The following is a 19,693-nucleotide window of genomic DNA, read 5'->3' on the forward strand; positions in this document are numbered from 1 at the left end:
GTATTTTTAAGTGTCATCTATGTGCCGGGCTCTGGGCTAGATGTTTGAACATACCTAGCTATTATCTCCCTTTCATAGATGAGAACAAACAAAGTTCAGAGAATCCAAGTGAATGGCTCAAGATCATCCAATTAGTAAGTAGCAGCTGAAGGAATGACAAATAAGCCTTAACCATAAACCAGTGAGAAAGAACTTTAGGAGCAATATGATCAAACAGTATGGAAGAATATGCAGAGAGAGTTATTTGTTTTTCTTCAAAAAAGGGTGGGGAAGAGAGTCAGGGAAGTCTTTGTGAAGGAGATGAAATTTAGTCTACCAGGTGGCCAGTCAATCTATAAACAATTGGAGTTGACTAATGTGGAAAAATATTTTTCTTTTTATTTCCTCTGTTCTCAGTTGTGTATAATAGTTTATGATATATAGTGTAAAATAAATAAATTACCATTAAATAGAAGATTAAATGGTAAACATGAGAGAAAAGTATTTTATTTTGTGATATGCAGGTTATGAGTATATTCACAGGCTTTTAAAATATAAAGAAGGTGTAATGGAAGAAGACCCATTATTAAGGTTTTCAATGATAGTACATGTGTCCTTTCACCAAGTTTAGTTACAGCTTTCATAATATAATACTAATCCTTGAAATGCTTGGAAAATATGCCAGTTCTGGGTACAAATGAATCCTCCACTTCTGAAGGCTTGGTGTGGACTCCGATTTAGGTCTCCAATACATGTCCAGTGATTTTTGGTGCCCTTTTGGGAAATACACCACTTGGCATGATCCTGATAAGAACTGAAATAAGAGTGTTGTGATAACTTAATTGCTTTGATATTGTAGACATGGTAAGGAAGGGAGCAGTTTGAGGGAAGCTCTTGTCTTTTTCGCTGCCAGGTTTCTGTTAACAAGTGTGTCTTCAGCCGTTGAGCCATCCAGGCTGCAAAGATGTCTAGGGTTTAGGAGGAGAAAGACAGTGAGGTTGGTATTTACACTTAGATTAGTCTCTGAAAATATACTCTGGAATGGAAATCATCATTCACCCCTGATATGTGGATGTCACAAGCACAATAATAACAATATAATTGAGATAGTGGATGAGAAAACATTTTGTAAATGCTGAAGTGATGTGTAAATGAAAGTTATTATCATCATTACTATGATGATGTTGGTGTTTGCAAACATCTTCTGTTCTATAAAACGAATGAAGCAATATATGTCTTTGTCCTGGAACAACCTTTGGAAAAAATTAGACTAGAGAAGGAATCAGGGCCAGTTTCTAGGGAACTTTGTAAATCATGCCAAAATGTTTGGATTTTCCTGAAATCAATGGGGAGTTTTTAAAGGAATGTTAGTAAAGAATTAATAGAAACTGGTTTATGATAATAAATATCAGTTTATGATCATAAATATCAGTTGAGAGGCAATGGGCAGGTTTGGGAAGGACGGGTTAGAAAGAAGAAAGGAAAAACATAAAGCTGTCACAATAACTGTGTCAATAAACACAGGTGTGACCCATGGCAGTGGCAAAGAGTTTGGGGAAGATACAATAAATGTGAGTGTTATTAAGGATCTGGAACTGACTGAATTTGATAGTTTGATAGAGGAGTGAGAAGAAGAAGAGATGGGGAGTGACTGGATGACTGTGCAGAATGCAAGAAAAAGTAGGTTTGTAGGGGATGATGATGCAGTAAGTTTGGCATGTTGAACTTGGTGTGGCTGTACCACCTTCAAGTAGAAATGTCTCACTTGCTGTTAAATACATCAGACAGTATAGAGGTCTGGGGTAGAGATCAAGACTTGAGAATCATTGGCAGGCTTGCTGGAATTGCCCAGCATGGGTATGTAGAATGAAATAAGGAAGGGTGGGGGGTACATGGCAACCCAGTCACCTAAAGAGTAGTCAGAGGAAGAGGACCCAGCAGAAGAAATTTAGAAGTGGGAGGAAGACCAGGGGACTGCGTATTCCCCAAAATCAGTGAAGGTGAGTGTTTCAAAAAGGAAATGATTTCAACAGTGCCACATTCTGCAGAGACTATCTCTGTCCTGTCAAGTTTGAGATCTCTAGTGCCTAACACAGGGCTTGGCTAGTAGTAGTCTTTCAGTACATTTTATTCAATGTATAAAAGAAGGAAGCAATTAATCAAGGAAGACAGTGAGCAATTAATCAAGGAAGACTAAGACAGTCACTGGTGACTGGGGAAAGATTCGAGTGTCTACAGACAGAAGCAAGACTGCAGTGAAGGAACATTGAGCAAGTGAAGGCCCTGATGAGTTTAAAACAAATAAATCTGAAAGAAAAGGAAAAATAGACCTATAGATGCTTTAGAATTGAGGGAGGGTTTTTAGGCATGTTTGTATGTTATGAGGAAGGAGCCTGGGGAGTGGGAGAGCTGAAACAGAACAGAGAGAACAGATCAGGTGGACAAATCAAGGTATGCTGAGGCTGAGATAGGTTTCAGAGCCTGGGGGGTTCATCACTTCTTTGGGGGTGGGGGAAAACCCTGCAAAAAGGAAGGAGAACAGATAAGATTGTTGGAGGGGTGAGGGGCCATATTGAAGTGGTTTCTCCCTAGCGATCATTGTTCTGTTGATGAAGGAGAAAAGGAAGCTATGAGTGAGGGGTCAGAGTAGTGTAAAGGACTTGAGAGTAAGGAAGGCTTAAAATAACTGCTCAGGGAATAGAAGAAATGGAGATGACTATGGCCCCATGCCAAGCAGAGGCTGGAGACTGAGTTTTCACTGGCTCCTGGCTGGATGGCTATGAGATACTTTTGTGGTTGACTCAGCAACCTGGCTATTCAAGTATAGCAGGCTACTGTTTGAACTGATCCTTGACTTTCCTTTTTCCTTTTCTCTTTGCTCCCTTTTTTCATCTCTCTTTCCCTGATACTCAGAATATTTCTCTAAGCTATCCCTACTGAGTTCAGCAGCAGAATTATATAGCATGTTGTTTGATGATGGTCTTTCATACCGTCAAGAAAAGAATCAGACTTTGCAAAATGGAGGAATTTTTGTCCCTGGGCTGACTGAAGTGTGGTGAGGAGCCTGCCAGGAATCTCTGATGAGCTGGCCCTGGTGCACAGCTGGGGCATGTGAATGAGCTCCTGGTGAAAGGTGGCCGGGATGGAACAGCTATAGATGTTTGGGTTGCAGACCAAGAGCTGAGAATCTGAATCAAGAAACAGTAAAGAAAAGTGGAGAATTAAGACACAAATGGAAATGCTTGCTGATATTATAGATCTTATTGTGGATTAAAAAACAAAACAACACAAAAACAAAGGCATTTATTTCTTTAAACCAATAGCCTTCAAATAACTTTTTGTTAAAATAACTGACACCTGTTAAGCATTTCCTAGTTTCCAGACATGGTCCTACAAGTTTTACATGGTTTACTCATTTAATCCTCAAAGCAACCATATTATCAGGTAAATTCTGTTGTTATCATTATCTTTACTTTATGGATGAATTAACTGAGAATTTACATTACACGCCCAAGATTATAAAGTTTGTAATTGATAAAATTGATATTCAAACCCAGGTAATCTGGCCTTGGAAACCATATATTTTTCCTTCTAAATGTACATATACATACACTAAAGTCGAGAATTCCATGTACCAATCAAACAGCTTTAAGAATAATCAGCTCCTCAGTGTGCATGCCTAATCTCTGTGATTTTCAGCATCATTATATGATTTCAACTAGTAAGACTAGAGCTTGACTTGGATGAAGAGCTCAGTGATCCTTGCCATAAGATGGAAATTTGATGAGAAACATTTTCTAAACTTCCTGTATCTATAGGCAAGTTGCTTTTCACTACTATTTAGCTACCAACCTGTCCCTACTTCTCCTTTCCCACCACAGTTTGCCAAATCTAAGTATTTTTGGCTGAGCTTGAAATCTTAAAGGAAGATTATCTGGCTCAGAGGTGTCATGTTGGTGGCCTACAAGGAACATGTGGCCTGGAAAACTTCAAAAAAAAATTCAGATTGAGCTCATATTTAGAAATCAGTTTCTCTCTCTCTCTCTCTGACACACACACACACACCCTCTAGGTTTCTGGTACTTCATGAGAAATATGAAGATTTGTAATCATTAGGCTTGCATTCCTGTTGAGCCACAATACAATGGAGCTGAGGCTTTAAGGGAAGCTAGACAAGGGTCAGCACCCCAGTTTGTCACTATCCTCACTTCCCATGTAACATCTGTCTGTTTCACTCATATATGTTCTCTACCAGGCCCCTGAATACATTTGAAACTACTGCCCTGATCAAGTTCAACAACTGCACTGGTAGATTAAGAGCCAAAGCCCAGTAAGTGAGCCTGCCCAAGACCTCACTATGGCAAAGCCAGCATTAGAATCTAGGTATCAGAGGGTCTATGAATAGATCAACAAACGAAGTGACACATTTACGAATATATTTCCAAATCCTTTCTTCAACATAGTTATCTGTTTTTTTTTCTCACATACTTTAGTTTTACCTATTGCCTCATACTGGTTGTACTTGAAAGTTATGCAGATGCCACTTTGTCCATTTCGTCTCCCTGTGGGTGGATAATCATAGCCTTCTTCTGGAATTGGCGGAAACTGAGGGATGGAATGAATCAGCCAGAACCCTTGAACTCTGTTCCACAGCAGTAAACCTACCAAAGATAAATTTAACAAAGATAAATCAGAAAAACAAAGCTTCTTTTAAAATAGGGTTCACAGTGGCAACATTTAAGCCCATTTATGCTTCAGAGTAGTGTTTTATTAGGCTAATAATCACAAGGATCATGCTTATTTTTCAAAGATTTCAAATACAATTCTGGCACATACCACAATGCCTGATTACTGATAAAAAGCCACCACAAAAAGGGAACCAAGGTAGCCATCCTGTGAAGAGTTAAGAGGAATTTCATGTTGAAATCACATGGAAAATTTGTTTTGGCAGAATGCAAATTTGCTAAATTGGAATTTGACCTTGTTAAACTGTACAGTCACCTAGCAAGATTTAGATAGTGTCTTCGCTACTAAGCAGCTAGGCTGTTTTCAAAAGCCGACTGAAAAACAGAGTTGAAAGAGAAAATATCACATAAAGAAATATACTCACAATAATTTGTTATAAAAAGCTGCTGCCCAGCAGAAGAGTCACCATTTCTACAAGCCCAATAAAATAAGCAAAGAGAAAAAAAGGAAGCTGTGCTAAAGCATCCTAATTAATTACGTTTGTAAAAATCTCTAGAGCAAAATAAATAACATGAAAGCCAATAAGGAAGAAAATAGAAAGATTTTTATCACTTTGTGACATGGCAAAATGAACTTGGTAAAACAGACGCCTGACTATTTTTGTGTTTAGAAATTTATCAGGGTAAGTTTGGTATGATAGCTAGACTTTCCAGTTTGCGTATGACAATGCAAACATAAGATTCACTCATGTTTGCCTAATTGTTAGATTAAAAACCAAATGTCTTCTAGTTATTTTCTTTTCAAAGAGCCTATTTTAAGAAAGCGTACTGTTGTTCTTTGGGTGGAAATAGAATCAATACCTGTGTCCAGGTGGAAAATATTGAAAGTTCTGTTGTGTAACACAACTGGATAACCTTCAAGAGTTCTCCTCTGTGCAGATGAGTGTGCCAATTTGCTGGAATCCTACCCTCCTGGTGGGTGTGTGTGTTCTCAGTATCAGAATGCCATAGGATATTAAGGTTTCTGTTGGCTAAGAGAACCCCTCCACTTCATGTTGCACCCTACTCCTTTACAGCCATTTCACAAAACCCTTGTGGCAGCTAGCAGGGTAGATCAGGAATGGTGTGGGAGATTGTTGGAGGAGAGGTTGAAGAATGTAGCATGTTATGAAAATTGTTGGGTTCCCAGTAAATAGGGCATTCAGGAGAGCTACTTTGCTAGATAAAAAGCTTTCAAAGTTCATGACCTTTGTCTCATTACAAACTATATTCTAAATCAGAGGCTGCAAACTGACATCCATGAGCCAAATCCAGCCTATGGATACATTTTATTGGGCTTGCAGAGTATTTTTTAAACTTTGAACTTAGTGCCAACATTTAAAAACTAGGGAGATTTTCCACAAATATTAATTTTCAACATCTCCTGGAAAATTGTGTCCGTATCAGGCAAGTTGAATGGTAACTTCCTCCTTTCACTTGCTGACATCATTTGCCTGCTCCCTGAAGGCATTTGAATTTGGAACCTTCTGAATACTTGTTGCCATAGAAAGTTATGTATGAGATATTAAATTGAAAAAAGGTTGAAAAATAGTCATTACAGTAGTTTTGTAAAAATGTTTTAAAATATGTATTTTAGAAAAAGTAGAAAGGATTAAATATGGTTTATCTAATGGGCATTATGATTATAGTTTTTTTTGTTTACCTATATTTTGAATTTTTCTGTGGTTCACAAACATGTGTGCAAAGTTTAGAAATAGAAAAATTGTAAAAGTATAATAAAAATTACTATATGAGGTAATGTAAACAACATGATAAAAATTAATATAAAAAACTATTTAAAATACTTTTTTCAAAAATGTATATTTCCAAGGGAACTGTATGTTAAGAAGAGTTCATTTTACTGTATATAAATTATATCAATAAATCTGACTAAAATGTGTTTGTGCATATATACTACATGCACATATACATATATACATATTAATGTGCATATATATATATATATATATATATATATAATTGCTAGTGTGTGTGTCCACAGTGTCAGTGCCTGGATTCCTGCTGCAAAGCAAATATTTTAAAATGTATTAAGAAATAAAATGAGATTTCTAAAAATGAGAATGCCAAGTCAAATCATATAATTATATTATAACCAGTGATACAGAAGTCATACATTTCAATAACTCAAATAAACTATTGAGAAGAAAAGCTATCTATTTAGTATGAATATAAGGATATTCAAGATGAAATATTTAAGAAAATGTTGATTTCCAATAGGAAAGAGAAACCAAGAATCTTTGTCATACCTTTGGTGTGTCCATACTTCCTGCTGTAATTCACAGATTTAGGGACTCCATCATTGTATATTAGATAGGCTGTGTTGTTACTCTGCAGGAATATACTAGGGTCAGAATGGTGTAAATCTTCCACTTACAAACTCTCACAACATTTCTACCAGCTACCCAGCCTACAATACATTGCTTTCATTAATGCACATGAGAAGTCATCTATTCCCCTAATAGGCAGCTTCCCCATCAATATGAAGCCTGTGACATGTAAGACAGGGAAAAGGAAGTCCATTTTTAACTATGCATGATTTTTACTCATGTGACAGGAGCCCTATGCATTGTGATCTGTGTTTGAGGGCAATGTTCCTATTTCTCTTGGTTGTTTTGGAACCAAATTTCTGATTAAGCAACCAGTGTATAATAAAGGAGTACTGAATTATTTGTTCAGGAAATGAAGTAGGAACAACCAACCAAGGATTACATCTAAGGTTTTTTCCATTGATATTATAGGCACAGTGCAGAACCGGCTGTCAGGATCTGATTTCCTCTGCCCACTTTGTGCTTCACTTCACTGTTGGGTAGTAGCTTTGTGTTTAATCAGGATTCCTCATTATCTGCTCTCCCTTCCTCTTGTTATGGGAGGATTTTTCTGCAATCCATTTTTCAGTGTCACTTCACCTTTCCAACTTGATATTTTCCTGCTTAAAAATGTGGTGAAATTTACTGTGTGATATTGGGTTTCCTCTGGTAAGGCCAAATATGAGTCAATTTTCAAACAGCCAAATCTTAGAGCCAAAATAAAGCTATTATTTCGATCATATCTATTTTTCATGTTTTAGAAACTTGCTAATATTTGTTTTAGGTGGTTCCATTTAATTTGTGTGATGATATGACTTTTATTGAAGCCAATAATGTCAATATTTTAAAAAATCTCAGTGACATAATTAAAAGCAGGAAAGGATAACCTATGTCCTTAAAAAAGGCCCTTGCTTTTTTCTTAGAAAACGAAGTCAATAAAGAAGCCTCTCATAGTTGCTTATTTGATGTAATAAAAATTTTTTTTTGAAAAATGCACAACATAGTCTGTTGCTGCATTCTTGTCTACTGTGTTTAGGAATACCCTGAAAAGTAAGCTGTTTTCTTACCTTCATTTTCCATAATTGATCATAGCTACTGAATGGCATTCATATCATCATCTGGAGAACTCTGAAGAGTTAGTTACTCTATGAGCCTGCACTGAATGTGGTAAGGAGGCCATTTGTGTGCCTTTGGGGTACAACATGGAGGAATTCTGGGATGATCCAGTAAGGAATTTATTCTTTATGATAAATGAAGTTTATTATTCTGAGTGTAACTACCAGCTGAAGTTAAGTGGATTGTAGCCTTAGTTGGAGGAGAGGCTATTGATAAAGGGAAAAGATCATGGACTTAAGAGTAGGTAGATGTAGGCGTGTGCCTTTGAACAGCTTTATTCCTTTAACACCTATGTTCTGTATTGTTTTGAACAATAGTCATATTGAGTGTTGAACGAGAGGGGTACAGTCTCTGCCCCCTGTCTAGCAGAAAATATAGTCAGACAAGTATAGGCAATATAGTTTGATAAATGTTTATGAAGGTGCATGGAAGACTCTTATTTGTAAATGCAAGAGAAAGGAAACAATTCCAAATGTAACCCAGCTATTGGCCTTGGTCACCTTCACATTTGAGATTTAAAACCAGTTGGTCTAATCTTGCATTTCACGCTCTGTCAGAGGTTCAACTCCAGGTCAAGGGGTGGAGGAGTAATATTCTCACAGTCATTTCTGGCACATAATTCCAGCTTCCAAAGAACACTGAGTCATACCTGGATATCAAACTGCTGTTGCTCCCTTCTTTTGGCTCTGTGCCAATCAAGCATAGAAATCAGTCCCTTTACTGTCATTTTCCCCCCAGAACCTATCACTCAAGACATTGCATGTGGCAGGTTTTACTAAGGGTAAGAAATATTGAATGGTTTTACATCACCATAAGGCCTTATCCCAGTCTCTCTCCGTGTTTCTTATGCTTTTTAATCCCTGGCTTCCTTCCATCCCTTTTTTTGTTTAGCAGAGCAGTTTAACTGTGTCTCCCTGCTAGGGTGTGGGGCTACCTTTGCACCTCCAAAGATCATTATTGTATTGGCCAAGCGAAGGCCTGTCTACTCCAGCTAAGGCAAATAACAGAGGCTTTACAATGTTGCTCTTTCCTTCTTCCTCCCGCAGCAGTCTCATTGATGGGGAAGGGAACAATGTAGACATTATTTTCCCACTAATAGATATGCTCCTGGTCCCCATCCCCAACCTGGAAAGCAGAAGCAGCTGCGGGCAGTTTTCATTTTATATAATATGGTTGGCCCTTGGGTTTGAACTGCATGGGTCTATTTGTATGCAGGCTTTTAAAAACATATATTGGACAATTTAGGGGGGATTTTTGACAATTTGAAAAAAAAACTCACAGATGAACCACATAGCCTAGAAATATTTTTAAAAATTAAGAAACAGTGAGATACATCATGAATGTATACAATATATGCAGATACTAGTCTATTTTATCATTTGCTGCCCTAAAATATGTACAAATCTATTATAAAAAGTTAAAATTTATCAAAATTTACATACACAAACACAGACCAAACATGGTACCATTCACAGTCAAGAAATATAAACAAACATAAATATGCAGTATTAAGTCATAACTGCATTAAATTAACTGGAGTAATACTGTACTACTGTAATAATTTGATAGCCACCTCTTGTCACCATTGAGGTGAGCTCAAGTCTTGTGAATATCTGCTGAAAATGCCACATGACACTAACAACCTCCACACTAGCAGTTCTCTCCAGTAAATTGCATACTGTAGTCAAAAGTGATCTCTCACAGCTCTTGCGTATTTTTCATCATGTTTGGGACAATATCAGAAACCTTGAATAAAACCATAGGACCTATACTGAGTGCCACTACTGGTGCTGGAAATGCTTCTAAAAAGCAAAGACAAGTCATGACATTACAAGAATATGTTGAATTGCTTGATAAGTTCTGCGGATTGAGGTCTGCAGCTTCAGTTGCCTGCCATTTCAAGATAAGTGAATCCAGCATAAGGGCCATTGTGAAAAAAGGAAACGAAATTTGTGAAGCCCTCACTGCAGCTATGCCAGCAGGTATGAAAACCTTGCACTTTTTACAAAATACTTTTATAGCTCATACTTAAAATTAAAATGCAGCTTTTATATGGGTGCAGGATTGCTATAAGAAAGGAATACCATAGACTCTAATATGATTTGAGAAAAAGTGAAGTCACTATATGACAAAGCAGGAGGAAGGTAGATCATCTAAAGCTGGAGAATTTAATACCAGCAAAGGATGGTTTGACAATTTTAGAAAGAGGTTTGGCCTGAAAAAAAATTAAGATAACAGGAGAAATAGCTTTCACTGACCAAGAGGCAGCAGATGAATTCCTAGATGCTATCAATAACATCATTGAGGAGAAAGAATTTCTTCCTGAGCAGGTTTTTAATGCAGATGAAAATTCCTTCTTCTGGAAAAAAGTACCACAAAGGACATTTATTGGTAAGGAAGAGAAGCAAGCATCAGGATTTAAGGCAGGAAGGGACAGATTAACTCTACTGTTTTGTGCAAATGCAGTTGGGTTGATAATCAGGACTACACCTATCTATAAAGCTGCTAACTCTTGAGCCTTGAAGGGAAAAGATATATACCAGCTGCCAGTTGTACAAGAAGAAGACCTGGGCAACAAGAACCCTTTTACTGAATTGGTTCCATTGATGCTTTGTCTCTAAAGTCAGAAGGTACCTTGCCAGTAAGGAACTGCCTTTTAAAGTTCTTTTGGTATTGGATAGTGTCACTGGGCACTAAAAATCCCATGAGTTTAACACCAAAGGTGTCAAAGTTGTCCACCTGCCCCCAAACATAATGTCTCTGATTCAGCCTCTAAATCAGGTTCATAAGGACTTTTAAGGCTCATTACATATGGTGCTCTCTGGAAAGGATTGTCAGTGCTATGGAACACATGACAGAACATAGGAGAGGATTACAGCATTGAAGATGCTATTTCTGTTATAGGAAAAGCCATGAAAGCCATCAAGCCCAAACCAATACATTCCTGCTGGAAAAAACTGTGTCCAGATGTTGTGCATGACTTCACAGGATGATGTATGACAGAGTCAATCAAGAAAGTCATGAAAGAGATTGTGGATATGGCAAGAAAGGTTGGGGGTGATGGGTTTCAAAATAAGATTCTTGGAGAAATTCAAAAGCTAATAGACACCACACTAGAGAAATTAACAGAGCATGACTCAATGGAACCAGAGCCAGATGATGAGCAAGAAGACATAGAAGAGGTGGTGCAAGAACACAAATCAACATTAGACAATCTGTTAGAAGCATTCTGATCATTCAAGACTACTTTTAGGCCGGATGCAGTGTCTCATACTTATAATCCCAGCACTTCGGGAGGCCAATGTGGGTGGATTGCTTGAGTCCAGAAATTTGAGACCAGCCTGTGCCACTGCACTGCAGCCTGGGGGTCAAAGGAGATCCTGTCTCAAAAGAAAAAAATAAAAAGACTGCTTTTAACTTCTTTTACAACATGAACCCATCTGTGATACAGGCATTGAAACTAAAGCAAACGGTGAAAAAAAGATTACTACTGCGTAGAAATGTTTTTGGAGAAATGAAAAAGCAAATAGATAGAAGTCATTTTATTTTTTCATATGAAAGTTACACTGAGTGTGCCTGCCTCTCTTGCTTCCCCTTCCACCTTCCCCACCTCTTCCGTCTCTGCCACCCCCGAGATAGCAAGACCAGCCCTTCCCCTTCTTCGTTCTGCTTAGCTGACTCAACAGGAAGATGACAAGGATGAAGACACTTATGATGATCCATTTCCACTTAATGAAGAGTAAATATATTCTCTCTTCCTTAATGATTTTCTTCATAACATTTTCCTTTCTCTAGCTTACTTTATTGTTAAGAGTACAGTATATAAGATATATAACATAAAAAATACACATTATTCGACTATTGATGTTATCTGTAAGGCATCCAGTCAAACAGTAAGCTGTTAGTAGATAAATTTTTAGGACGTCAAAAGTTATACATAAATTGTTGACTACATGAGGGCCGGCACCCCTACCCCAGCATGGTTCAGGGTCAGCTGTCGTCTGTTTATTCAAAGCAGGGTTGTTGAGACAAAATAATTTTGAAAAGTATCTAGAAAAGTGCTTGGCACGTCACATGTTCTCAAATAGCCTACAGATAAGTTTTAACTTTGTAACTTGACTCTGAAGGCTAGTCTTAATGGCAGGTAAATAACATGAATATTACCACACACCATGTCAGTTCCCTGTGTATTTTGAGTAAATACTCAGATACATATGTGCAGTGCTAGAGGCTAAAAAGGTATTATTGTGGGCATTAAATTACTTGACATATGTGAAGGCCCACCATACAGTCCAGCATATTATAGGAACACAGTCATGTTATGTATTTACTTGTCTATAAGTTATTGTTAGGAAATGCATACATGAGTATAATTGAATGTTAATCATGGCTTGATTTTACTTGTCACCCCGGGTTGGAAAGTAGTATCTTGAAACTAAGCAACAGATGGTGCCTGGGATATTGGGAGCATGCCCACATTAAGCCAGCAGGTCTATTTACCTGTATCTCTTTGGCTGGTTAGCTCATTGCCTGATAAAGTCCAGATACAGCAGGGATAATCTCCACCCAGGCAAGTTAGTTCTAGGGCCTTGAACTAGAGTCCTAGTTTTCAACATATCATTTTGAAAACAATTAATTAAAAGGAAGATCAAGTAGAACCCTTTACTGAGCTCACCACCACTGATAACGCCATGACATAAACAATCCATAACTCATAGCATGTTAATCACAGATCTGTATTGCCCTGCAGCAGCAGAGGCTCCTCTCCCTATTTCTATTAGATGAATAAGCAAACTGACAGACATTTTGGCAGCAGGAAGACTTCAGTATACAATTCACACCTTGCCTAGTGATACCACTGGACATGGTGCCATGTAAATTTGGCATTGCTGTGGAGTACGATGACATGTTTCATGTCAGATTGACTCAGATAGTTGTCTTGAGCTGGTTCTGAGCTAGCTTACCTCAAGGTGCTAGGATTGGGAGTTGGGTAGGTGAACAGAAAACTCTTGGAAGGCTTTGGACTCAGTTTTGTGCATTTTATATTATTCAAGTGAACAATTAACTATATAACATACCTTAGAGGCATATGCTTCATATAGCTGTTGTAATGTCCTTCCCAAAACACTCTTGGTGGTATTCATTAGTTGCTCACTCTTCCTCCAGCTTCTAGTTGTAGAGTCTAGGTACAGGTACTCTAACCCAGTCTCTCCACTTTCCTTGTTTTGTCTTTTAGGTAACTTGTAAAAAGTAAACCTAACAGATAAAATAATTATGAGTTACTAACATTTATTGACTGCTTTCCTGTGGCAGTAACTGTGTTACACACTTTAATATATCTCTCACTTATGTTTCACGGAAGGCCTCTAAGGAAAGGGATTTGCTCCAGCTCTCTGTCTCTTTCTTCACCCTTATCTTTGCTCCTCCCCAGAGAAGAAAATAAAAATCTGATTGGATATGTTCTAAGACCTTGGTTATACTGGTGGGTGGAGTCCCTGAAGTGGAAGTCCATATACGTTGAGAGTGGCCCTTTCTGTTGCTTCTGTGATCCATGTGGCTACAGTGGAGAGAAGGCCAAGGCCCAGACCATGCAGTTGGCTGACTGGGTATGAGATTTGGGTTTGGGCTTCAGGAGAGGTGGAAGATACTTTGAGCCCCTGTCCTAAACTGCATTCTTCAGCTCAGTTTATCAGAATACTCTGCCTTGATGATTCAGGGCTAAAACCAAGCAATTAAGTAGGCCCTTTCCTTCCTTTACTATTGTTTTCCATTTGTATATCTCCCTTGGATATCTCACAGGGAGGAGAGGTAGCTCAGCCAAGAAGCATTAAGGCATTATTGCATTACCTAGCTCAGCGTTTCTCAATGTGCTCTAGTCACGTTTTCGGCCAGATCGTTCTTTGTTGTGGGAGCTGTCCTCTGCATTGTAGGATCCCTGCCCTCTACCTATTAGATGCCAGTAGCACTGCCAAGTTGTGACAATCAAAATTGTCTCCAGACATTATCAAAAGTCCTCTGAGGGCAAAATTACCCTCGGTTGAGAGCCACTGATCTGGCCAAATACTTTCTAATAGCATGAACCCCACCATTAACCCCTAAACACAGTGCACCAAACATTATAATATATACACTATTACCATACAACAGTGTCACAAACCCATAAAGGCTGCACACTCTTCACTTGGTCCCCTTCAGTCCTATACTTTATTTAAGTGAACTCTTTCCTGCCCTGCTTATGCTTTCTTACAGGGTTAGGTCCTCACGTGTGGCAGGAAACATGAAATTATTCTTTGGTGCTGACTTGATGGTCCCTTTTCTTACTTGTCTCAATAAATGTTAGCAGCTTGGCAGCAAGTTGCTTATATTCTCTCTAACAGACATTGCTAAGTAATATGTCCATTCACTTGTGGCAAAAATGATTTTCTATATCAATCACAATTTAGTGGCCCACCAGTGAAGGGTTTGTGAACTATCAGTGTGCTGCGGCACACCAGTTGAGAGCCAGTACTTTTAAACATTTTTCCTGGGTGACTGTTTCTAATTATGTACTCAAGAGTCCTCAATCTGTTTCTAGCCCAGACCTTTCTGCTGAGGTCCAGAGAAACCTAAACGCAAAGATGTCCCAGAAACCCCCCAACTCCAAAGTTTTGAAACCAAGTTTATAATATTTTGCTCCAAATCTGCTCATCCCACACAGTCACAGAGGCAGAAACCTAAAATTATTTATTTATTTATTTTTTGAGATGAAGTCCCACTCTTGTTGCCTAGGCTGGAGTGCAATGGCATGATCTTGGTTCACTGAAACCTCCTACTCCCAGGTTCAAGCAATTCTCCAGCCTCAGCTTCCCAAGTAGCTGGGATTACAGGCATGCGCCACCACCCCTGGCTAATTTTGTATTTTTAATAGAGACCGGGTTTCTCCATGTTGGTCAGGCTGGTCTTGAACTCCTGACCTCAGGTGATCTGCCTTCCTTGGCCTCCCAAGGTGCTGGGATTACAGGCGTGAGCCACCGCGCCTGGCCAACCTAAAATTATTTCTTAACATCTCCCTTTCTCCTACCCGCTGCAGCCCATCCATCACCAAGTCTTCTCAGCATGTCCTCCTTTCTATTCCCATGACCACTTCTTTTTCTTTTCTTTGTTTTTGAGACAGAGTTTCACTGTTGTTGCCCAGGGTGGAGTGCAATGGCACAATGTCGGCTCACCACAACCTCCGCCTCTGGGGTTCAAGCGATTCTCCTGCCTCAGCCTCCCGAGTAGCTGGGATCACAAGCATGTGCCACCACACCCAGCTAATTTTGTATTTTTAGTAGAGGTGGGATTTCTCCATGTTGGTCAGGCTGGTCTTGAACTCCCAACCTCAGGGGATCCACCCGCCTCGGCCTCCCAAAGTGCTGGGATTACAGGCGTAAGCCACCACGCCCAGTCCCATGACCACTTCTTTAACTCAGGTCCACACCTCTTCTTACCGGTAATGCTGCAAAAGTGCTCCTGGTCTCTGTGATGCTAGGCTGCTCCCCATCAATCCAGCCCTCAAAGTACTGCCAATGGGCTTCCTGAAGTGCAAATCTCACCGTTCACACCCCTGCTTGAAGTCCTCCAGTAGCTCCCTTTCAATGTCAAGTTCAAACCTTATAGCTCAGCACACAGACCCCCTGGCTGTTCCCACCTCTGTAACCTCACCTCCGGTCATCTTCCTGTATTCTCCTGAAGTTCCAGCAATACTAAATTACTTGCAACTCCCAAATTTCCATGTTGCCTCTTGCTTCTCTACCTCCTCATTGCTCCTTCATTGGCCTGAGATACCCTTGCACATCCCTTCTTTTTCCAGCTACTTCATAATTGTTCTTAAAACTTAGATCAAAAACTACATCCTCAGAGATGCTTTTTGGGCTCTCTGTTCCCCTATGTTCCACCTATGCCCTTACCACATAACTGTGAGGTCCTTGAGGGTAGGAACCAGGTTTTGTTCATATTTGTAGTTTCAACACTCCACACAGAGCTCTGTTGAGCTCAGTAACTGCTGTAAGACTGACTACTGCCTTGAGTATATCTGTGTTCTCTAGCCTGAAATTTACGCAAAAAGCTTGACACCAACCATTATGGCAAACTTAAATATCCCAATTAAAGAGTGAAAAAGTAACTAAAGCTTTAGGAGAACCCATGACTATAATATAAAACAGCATTTAATGTCTTTGACACTGTACAACAGGCCGGTGACCTACCTACCACTCATGGCATCAGCTGCCTCTGCTGTCAAACAAACCGAGGTTAGGCAAAGAGTGCTGTGTGTGACCAGATCCCCCTTCTCCTTCTCATAAGGAGAAGCACATGCTCCATTTTCAGAAAAAAAAATAATCTGGCTTCTTTACTCTGTCAGTCTTTAAATGGATGTTGGAAATGTTCTGTTAGGAAAAACCATGATGTAATTAAAAGAAGCTGCCAGCTGCCAGAAGCCGCCAGTTCAATCCCACTTCTGTGGCTACCAGCCTTGCCCTGCTGAGAACAGTGAATCAGGCCCAAGAGGGGCTGCTCAGCTCTTCTTCAGGGGGAAACTCCCTCACTCAGAAGCCTACCCCTGCTTGGGAATGTGGCCCATTTGCACACTTTAACTTCCTTTATTTGTAAAGGGAGGAAAGAGAATGGATATTCCCTTAGGAACTTCGCAGCGAGCCAGGCCAACTCCCAGACTGAGGCTGTTTGCATGCGGCAATCCTTCCATTTCATTTACCTACCAGTCCACAGCTTTCCCTTCTTCATTTCTGCATGAAATTGTTGCTGTCCCCAGCACCCCAAAGAGGCCAAGGAAGACCAAAGCAAAGGATGTTCTTAGCAGTCTTGCCATCATTTTCTGTTTCATTTATTTCATGCCACAGCAGGACACTTTCCACATAGATTGTGGAGTCTGAGTTTCAAGGCGCTCTCAGGCTGTGCTGGCTCTGACGTTTGATTCCATTTACCTGTTCTGTTTGCTGTTCGGGGCATTTTCAGAATGGGATGGATCCCATGTAATTGTGCGATTTTGTCACAACATGCCAGCGTGACTCCGGATGTCTTTGTGCTGAATTGTTGACTGGTTTGCAAAGTCATCAAAAAGTTCTGCAGAAAAAAAGGGAAATACAGTTAACTCTTTGGAGTGAACATTGTTGTATAAAATTCAGTGGGCAGGGGAACATCATTTTAATAAGTAGATGTTAAATATATTTCATGTCTTCTCCTCCTGATTGACTCAATGAATGAGAGCAAATGCAGGTGGTTCGTACATTAAACAGAAATGATGAAACCTTATGTCTTCGTAATAATTAGGATCTGTCACTTATAATAATCTCTGTCTTAAGGAACCAGTTGCTAAGGGGTACTTCAAAGGGTTGCTTCAAAGTAACAGTAAATTTAACTGTATTTTACCAAAGATGTTTACATATTCTCTCCACCTCCCTGGTTTTAGCCACTCAATGTGGTGCTTCACTTCAAAGAAGCTTTGGTGTCCAGTTGGCTGCTATGCAATAGGTAAACATATTGATCACCCACTCTTCAGGTTAATAAAAAATGTTACAAACATCTATTTTGCCCAAACTATGCCTTCTCATTCTCAAAGCTGAATCTGAAGTAGAAAACCAGAAGAAAATGGCCGACTACCATAACAACTATAAAAAGGTGAGAGCAATTTCTTTGTGAAACAGGGAAGGAGTAGATAGACATATGAAAATAATTTCTTTAATGCATACTTTTGCATCAATTATTAAAGCTGCCATTATAATAAATAGCAGTTTACATCATGCCTGGAAATACTGCTGCCTCTCTGATAATCACAGTGCTAACTATATAGTTCCAGATCAGAGGATCCAGACCAAACTGAACCCTTGTAAGTCAGATTACCTCTGTGGTTGCCCTAGAACTGTTCCCAATTCTCAGGATTCATAGAAAAGGGGAAGGCTTGTGTCTCTGTTGTAAGACAGAGTTTTGGGAGGAGGACACTGTACCACCTGCCCAATTACCTGTGGTACCTGCAAAAAAAAAGGCAGAATTCTAGGCCTTATTCCAAACCTGCTACATCAGAATTCTTCCAGTTGGGCTCAGGAATCTATATTTTTAATAAGCTTATTGGTGAAGTTGGTGTACCCTAAAGTTTGAAACTCACTGTCCTGAGGCCAAGACTATGCTGTATTTGGTAGATTCACAGCTTTCTATAGGGAGCAGACTAAATTGGCTAAATGAAGAAATATTTTTCTTACCCATTCCTCCATGGGTATTATTATTATTATTATTTTGAGATGAAGTTTTGCTCTTGTTGCCCAGGCTGGAGTGTACCCACCTTGGCCTTGGAATCCATCCACCTCTTCCTCCCAAAGTGCTGGGATTACAGGCGTGAACCACTGTGCCCGGTCTCATTTCGTTTTATATATTTTCTTTCTGTGTTCAGAAAAAAGGATTTCAACAACCCCATCCTTTTTGTCAATTAAAAAAATTTCTTTTTTAAATTATCAACTGGACGCAGTGGCTTATGCCTGTAATCCCAACACTTTGGGAGGTTAAGGCAGGAGGATTGCTTGAGCCCAGAAGTTCAAGACCAACCTGGGCAACATAGCAAGAACTTATCTCTACAAACAATAAACAAAAATTAGCCGAGCATGGTGGCACATGCTTGTAGTCCCAGCTGCTCAGGAGGCTGAGGTGGGAGGATGGCTTGAGCCCAGGAAGTTGAGGCTACAGTGAGCCATGATGGTACCACTGCACTTCAGCCTGGGAGACAGAGTGAGATTGCCTCAAAAAAAAAAAAAAATATATATATATATATGTGTGTGTGTGTGTGTGTGTGTGTGTGTGTGTATATAGAGAGAGAGAGAGAGAGACAGAGAGAGACAGAGAGAGAGAGAGAGAGAGAGAGACAGAGACAGAGAGACAGAGAGAGAGATTTCTCTTCTCTGTTAAAGTAAAAATAGGAGACAGAGTCTCGCTGCGTTGCCCAGGCTGGAGTGCAATGGCGCAATCTCAGCTCACTGCAACCTCCGTCTCCCATGTTCAAGTATTTCTCCCACCTCAGCCTCCCGAGTAGCTGGGATTACAGGTGCCCACCACCACGCCTGGCTAATTTTTGTATTTTTAGTAGAGATGGGTTTCACCATATTGGCCAGGCTGGTCTCAAATTCCTGACCGCAGATGATCTACCCGCCTCAGCTTCCCAAAGTGCTGGGATTACTGGTGTAAGCCACTGCACCTGGCCAAAAAATTTTATTTATTTACTTATTTATTTATCTGTGAGTCTTTTTGGTATTACAACTAATAACAGATACGCAGCAGTAGGATTCACTAATGCATTTAGAGAATGTAAGCAAATTGTTTTCAGTTATGTAGGGCTAAAGACAGTTTGTTGAGTAGGATTTAAACTTATTCCTATTTTCTTCTCCTTATTACACACTTAGCACAGTGCCTGGTAATAGTAAATGATTCATAAATGTTAGCTAAGATTATTCTTACTACAACCTGAGCTTTTCCTGTAAGGTGGTCGGGGGACGTCTGTATTAGAATGATATTTACTAAATCCAATTT

The 19,693-nt window shown here is 39.5% G+C and overlaps 3 protein-coding genes across 18 annotated transcripts in view; 1 reads left to right on the forward strand and 2 right to left on the reverse strand.

Annotated features, from left to right (window-relative positions):
* Positions 1 to 459: 459 nt before the first annotated feature.
* On the reverse strand, positions 460 to 17,245 carry DNASE2B (deoxyribonuclease 2 beta). Of its 2 annotated transcripts, XM_001106353.4 has the most exons (6): positions 16,882 to 17,245; positions 13,225 to 13,402; positions 6,971 to 7,052; positions 4,479 to 4,640; positions 2,970 to 3,167; positions 460 to 947 (listed from the first exon to the last, which is right to left on the reverse strand). In XM_001106353.4, exons 1-6 carry the CDS (start codon positions 17,004 to 17,006, stop codon positions 607 to 609), a joined length of 1,086 nt encoding a protein of 361 aa, XP_001106353.2. In that variant the 5' UTR covers positions 17,007 to 17,245; the 3' UTR covers positions 460 to 606. The 2 variants fall into 2 exon arrangements, with proteins under 2 accessions (XP_001106353.2, XP_014999633.2); XM_015144147.3 differs by lacking the exons at positions 13,225 to 13,402; positions 16,882 to 17,245 and having other exon boundaries at positions 4,468 to 4,640; positions 6,971 to 7,229.
* The window catches only part of SAMD13 (sterile alpha motif domain containing 13), a 98,664-nt gene continuing 95,982 nt past the window's right edge, over positions 17,012 to 19,693 (reverse strand). For all 7 annotated transcript variants that reach the window (XM_077988028.1, XM_077987997.1, XM_077987988.1 and 4 more), the window contains one exon: positions 17,012 to 17,245. In XM_077988028.1, the coding sequence (XP_077844154.1) occupies positions 17,012 to 17,245 (234 nt within the window). The remainder of the gene's footprint in view (positions 17,246 to 19,693) is intronic.
* The window catches only part of UOX (urate oxidase), a 32,967-nt gene continuing 30,919 nt past the window's right edge, over positions 17,646 to 19,693 (forward strand). For 7 of the 9 annotated variants that reach the window (XR_013412595.1, XR_013412594.1, XM_077987972.1 and 4 more), the window contains exon 1: positions 17,646 to 17,800. Coding sequence is in view for 5 of the 9 variants with exons in the window: in XM_077987972.1 (XP_077844098.1) it covers positions 17,693 to 17,800 (108 nt within the window). In the remaining 4 variants the exon portion in view is untranslated. The remainder of the gene's footprint in view (positions 17,801 to 19,693) is intronic. The other 2 variants (XM_077987977.1, XM_015144127.3) reach the window with 2 other exon arrangements.

Source organism: Macaca mulatta, chromosome 1, assembly GCF_049350105.2.
Source record: "Macaca mulatta isolate MMU2019108-1 chromosome 1, T2T-MMU8v2.0, whole genome shotgun sequence".
Classification (NCBI taxonomy): Eukaryota; Metazoa; Chordata; class Mammalia; order Primates; family Cercopithecidae; genus Macaca; species Macaca mulatta.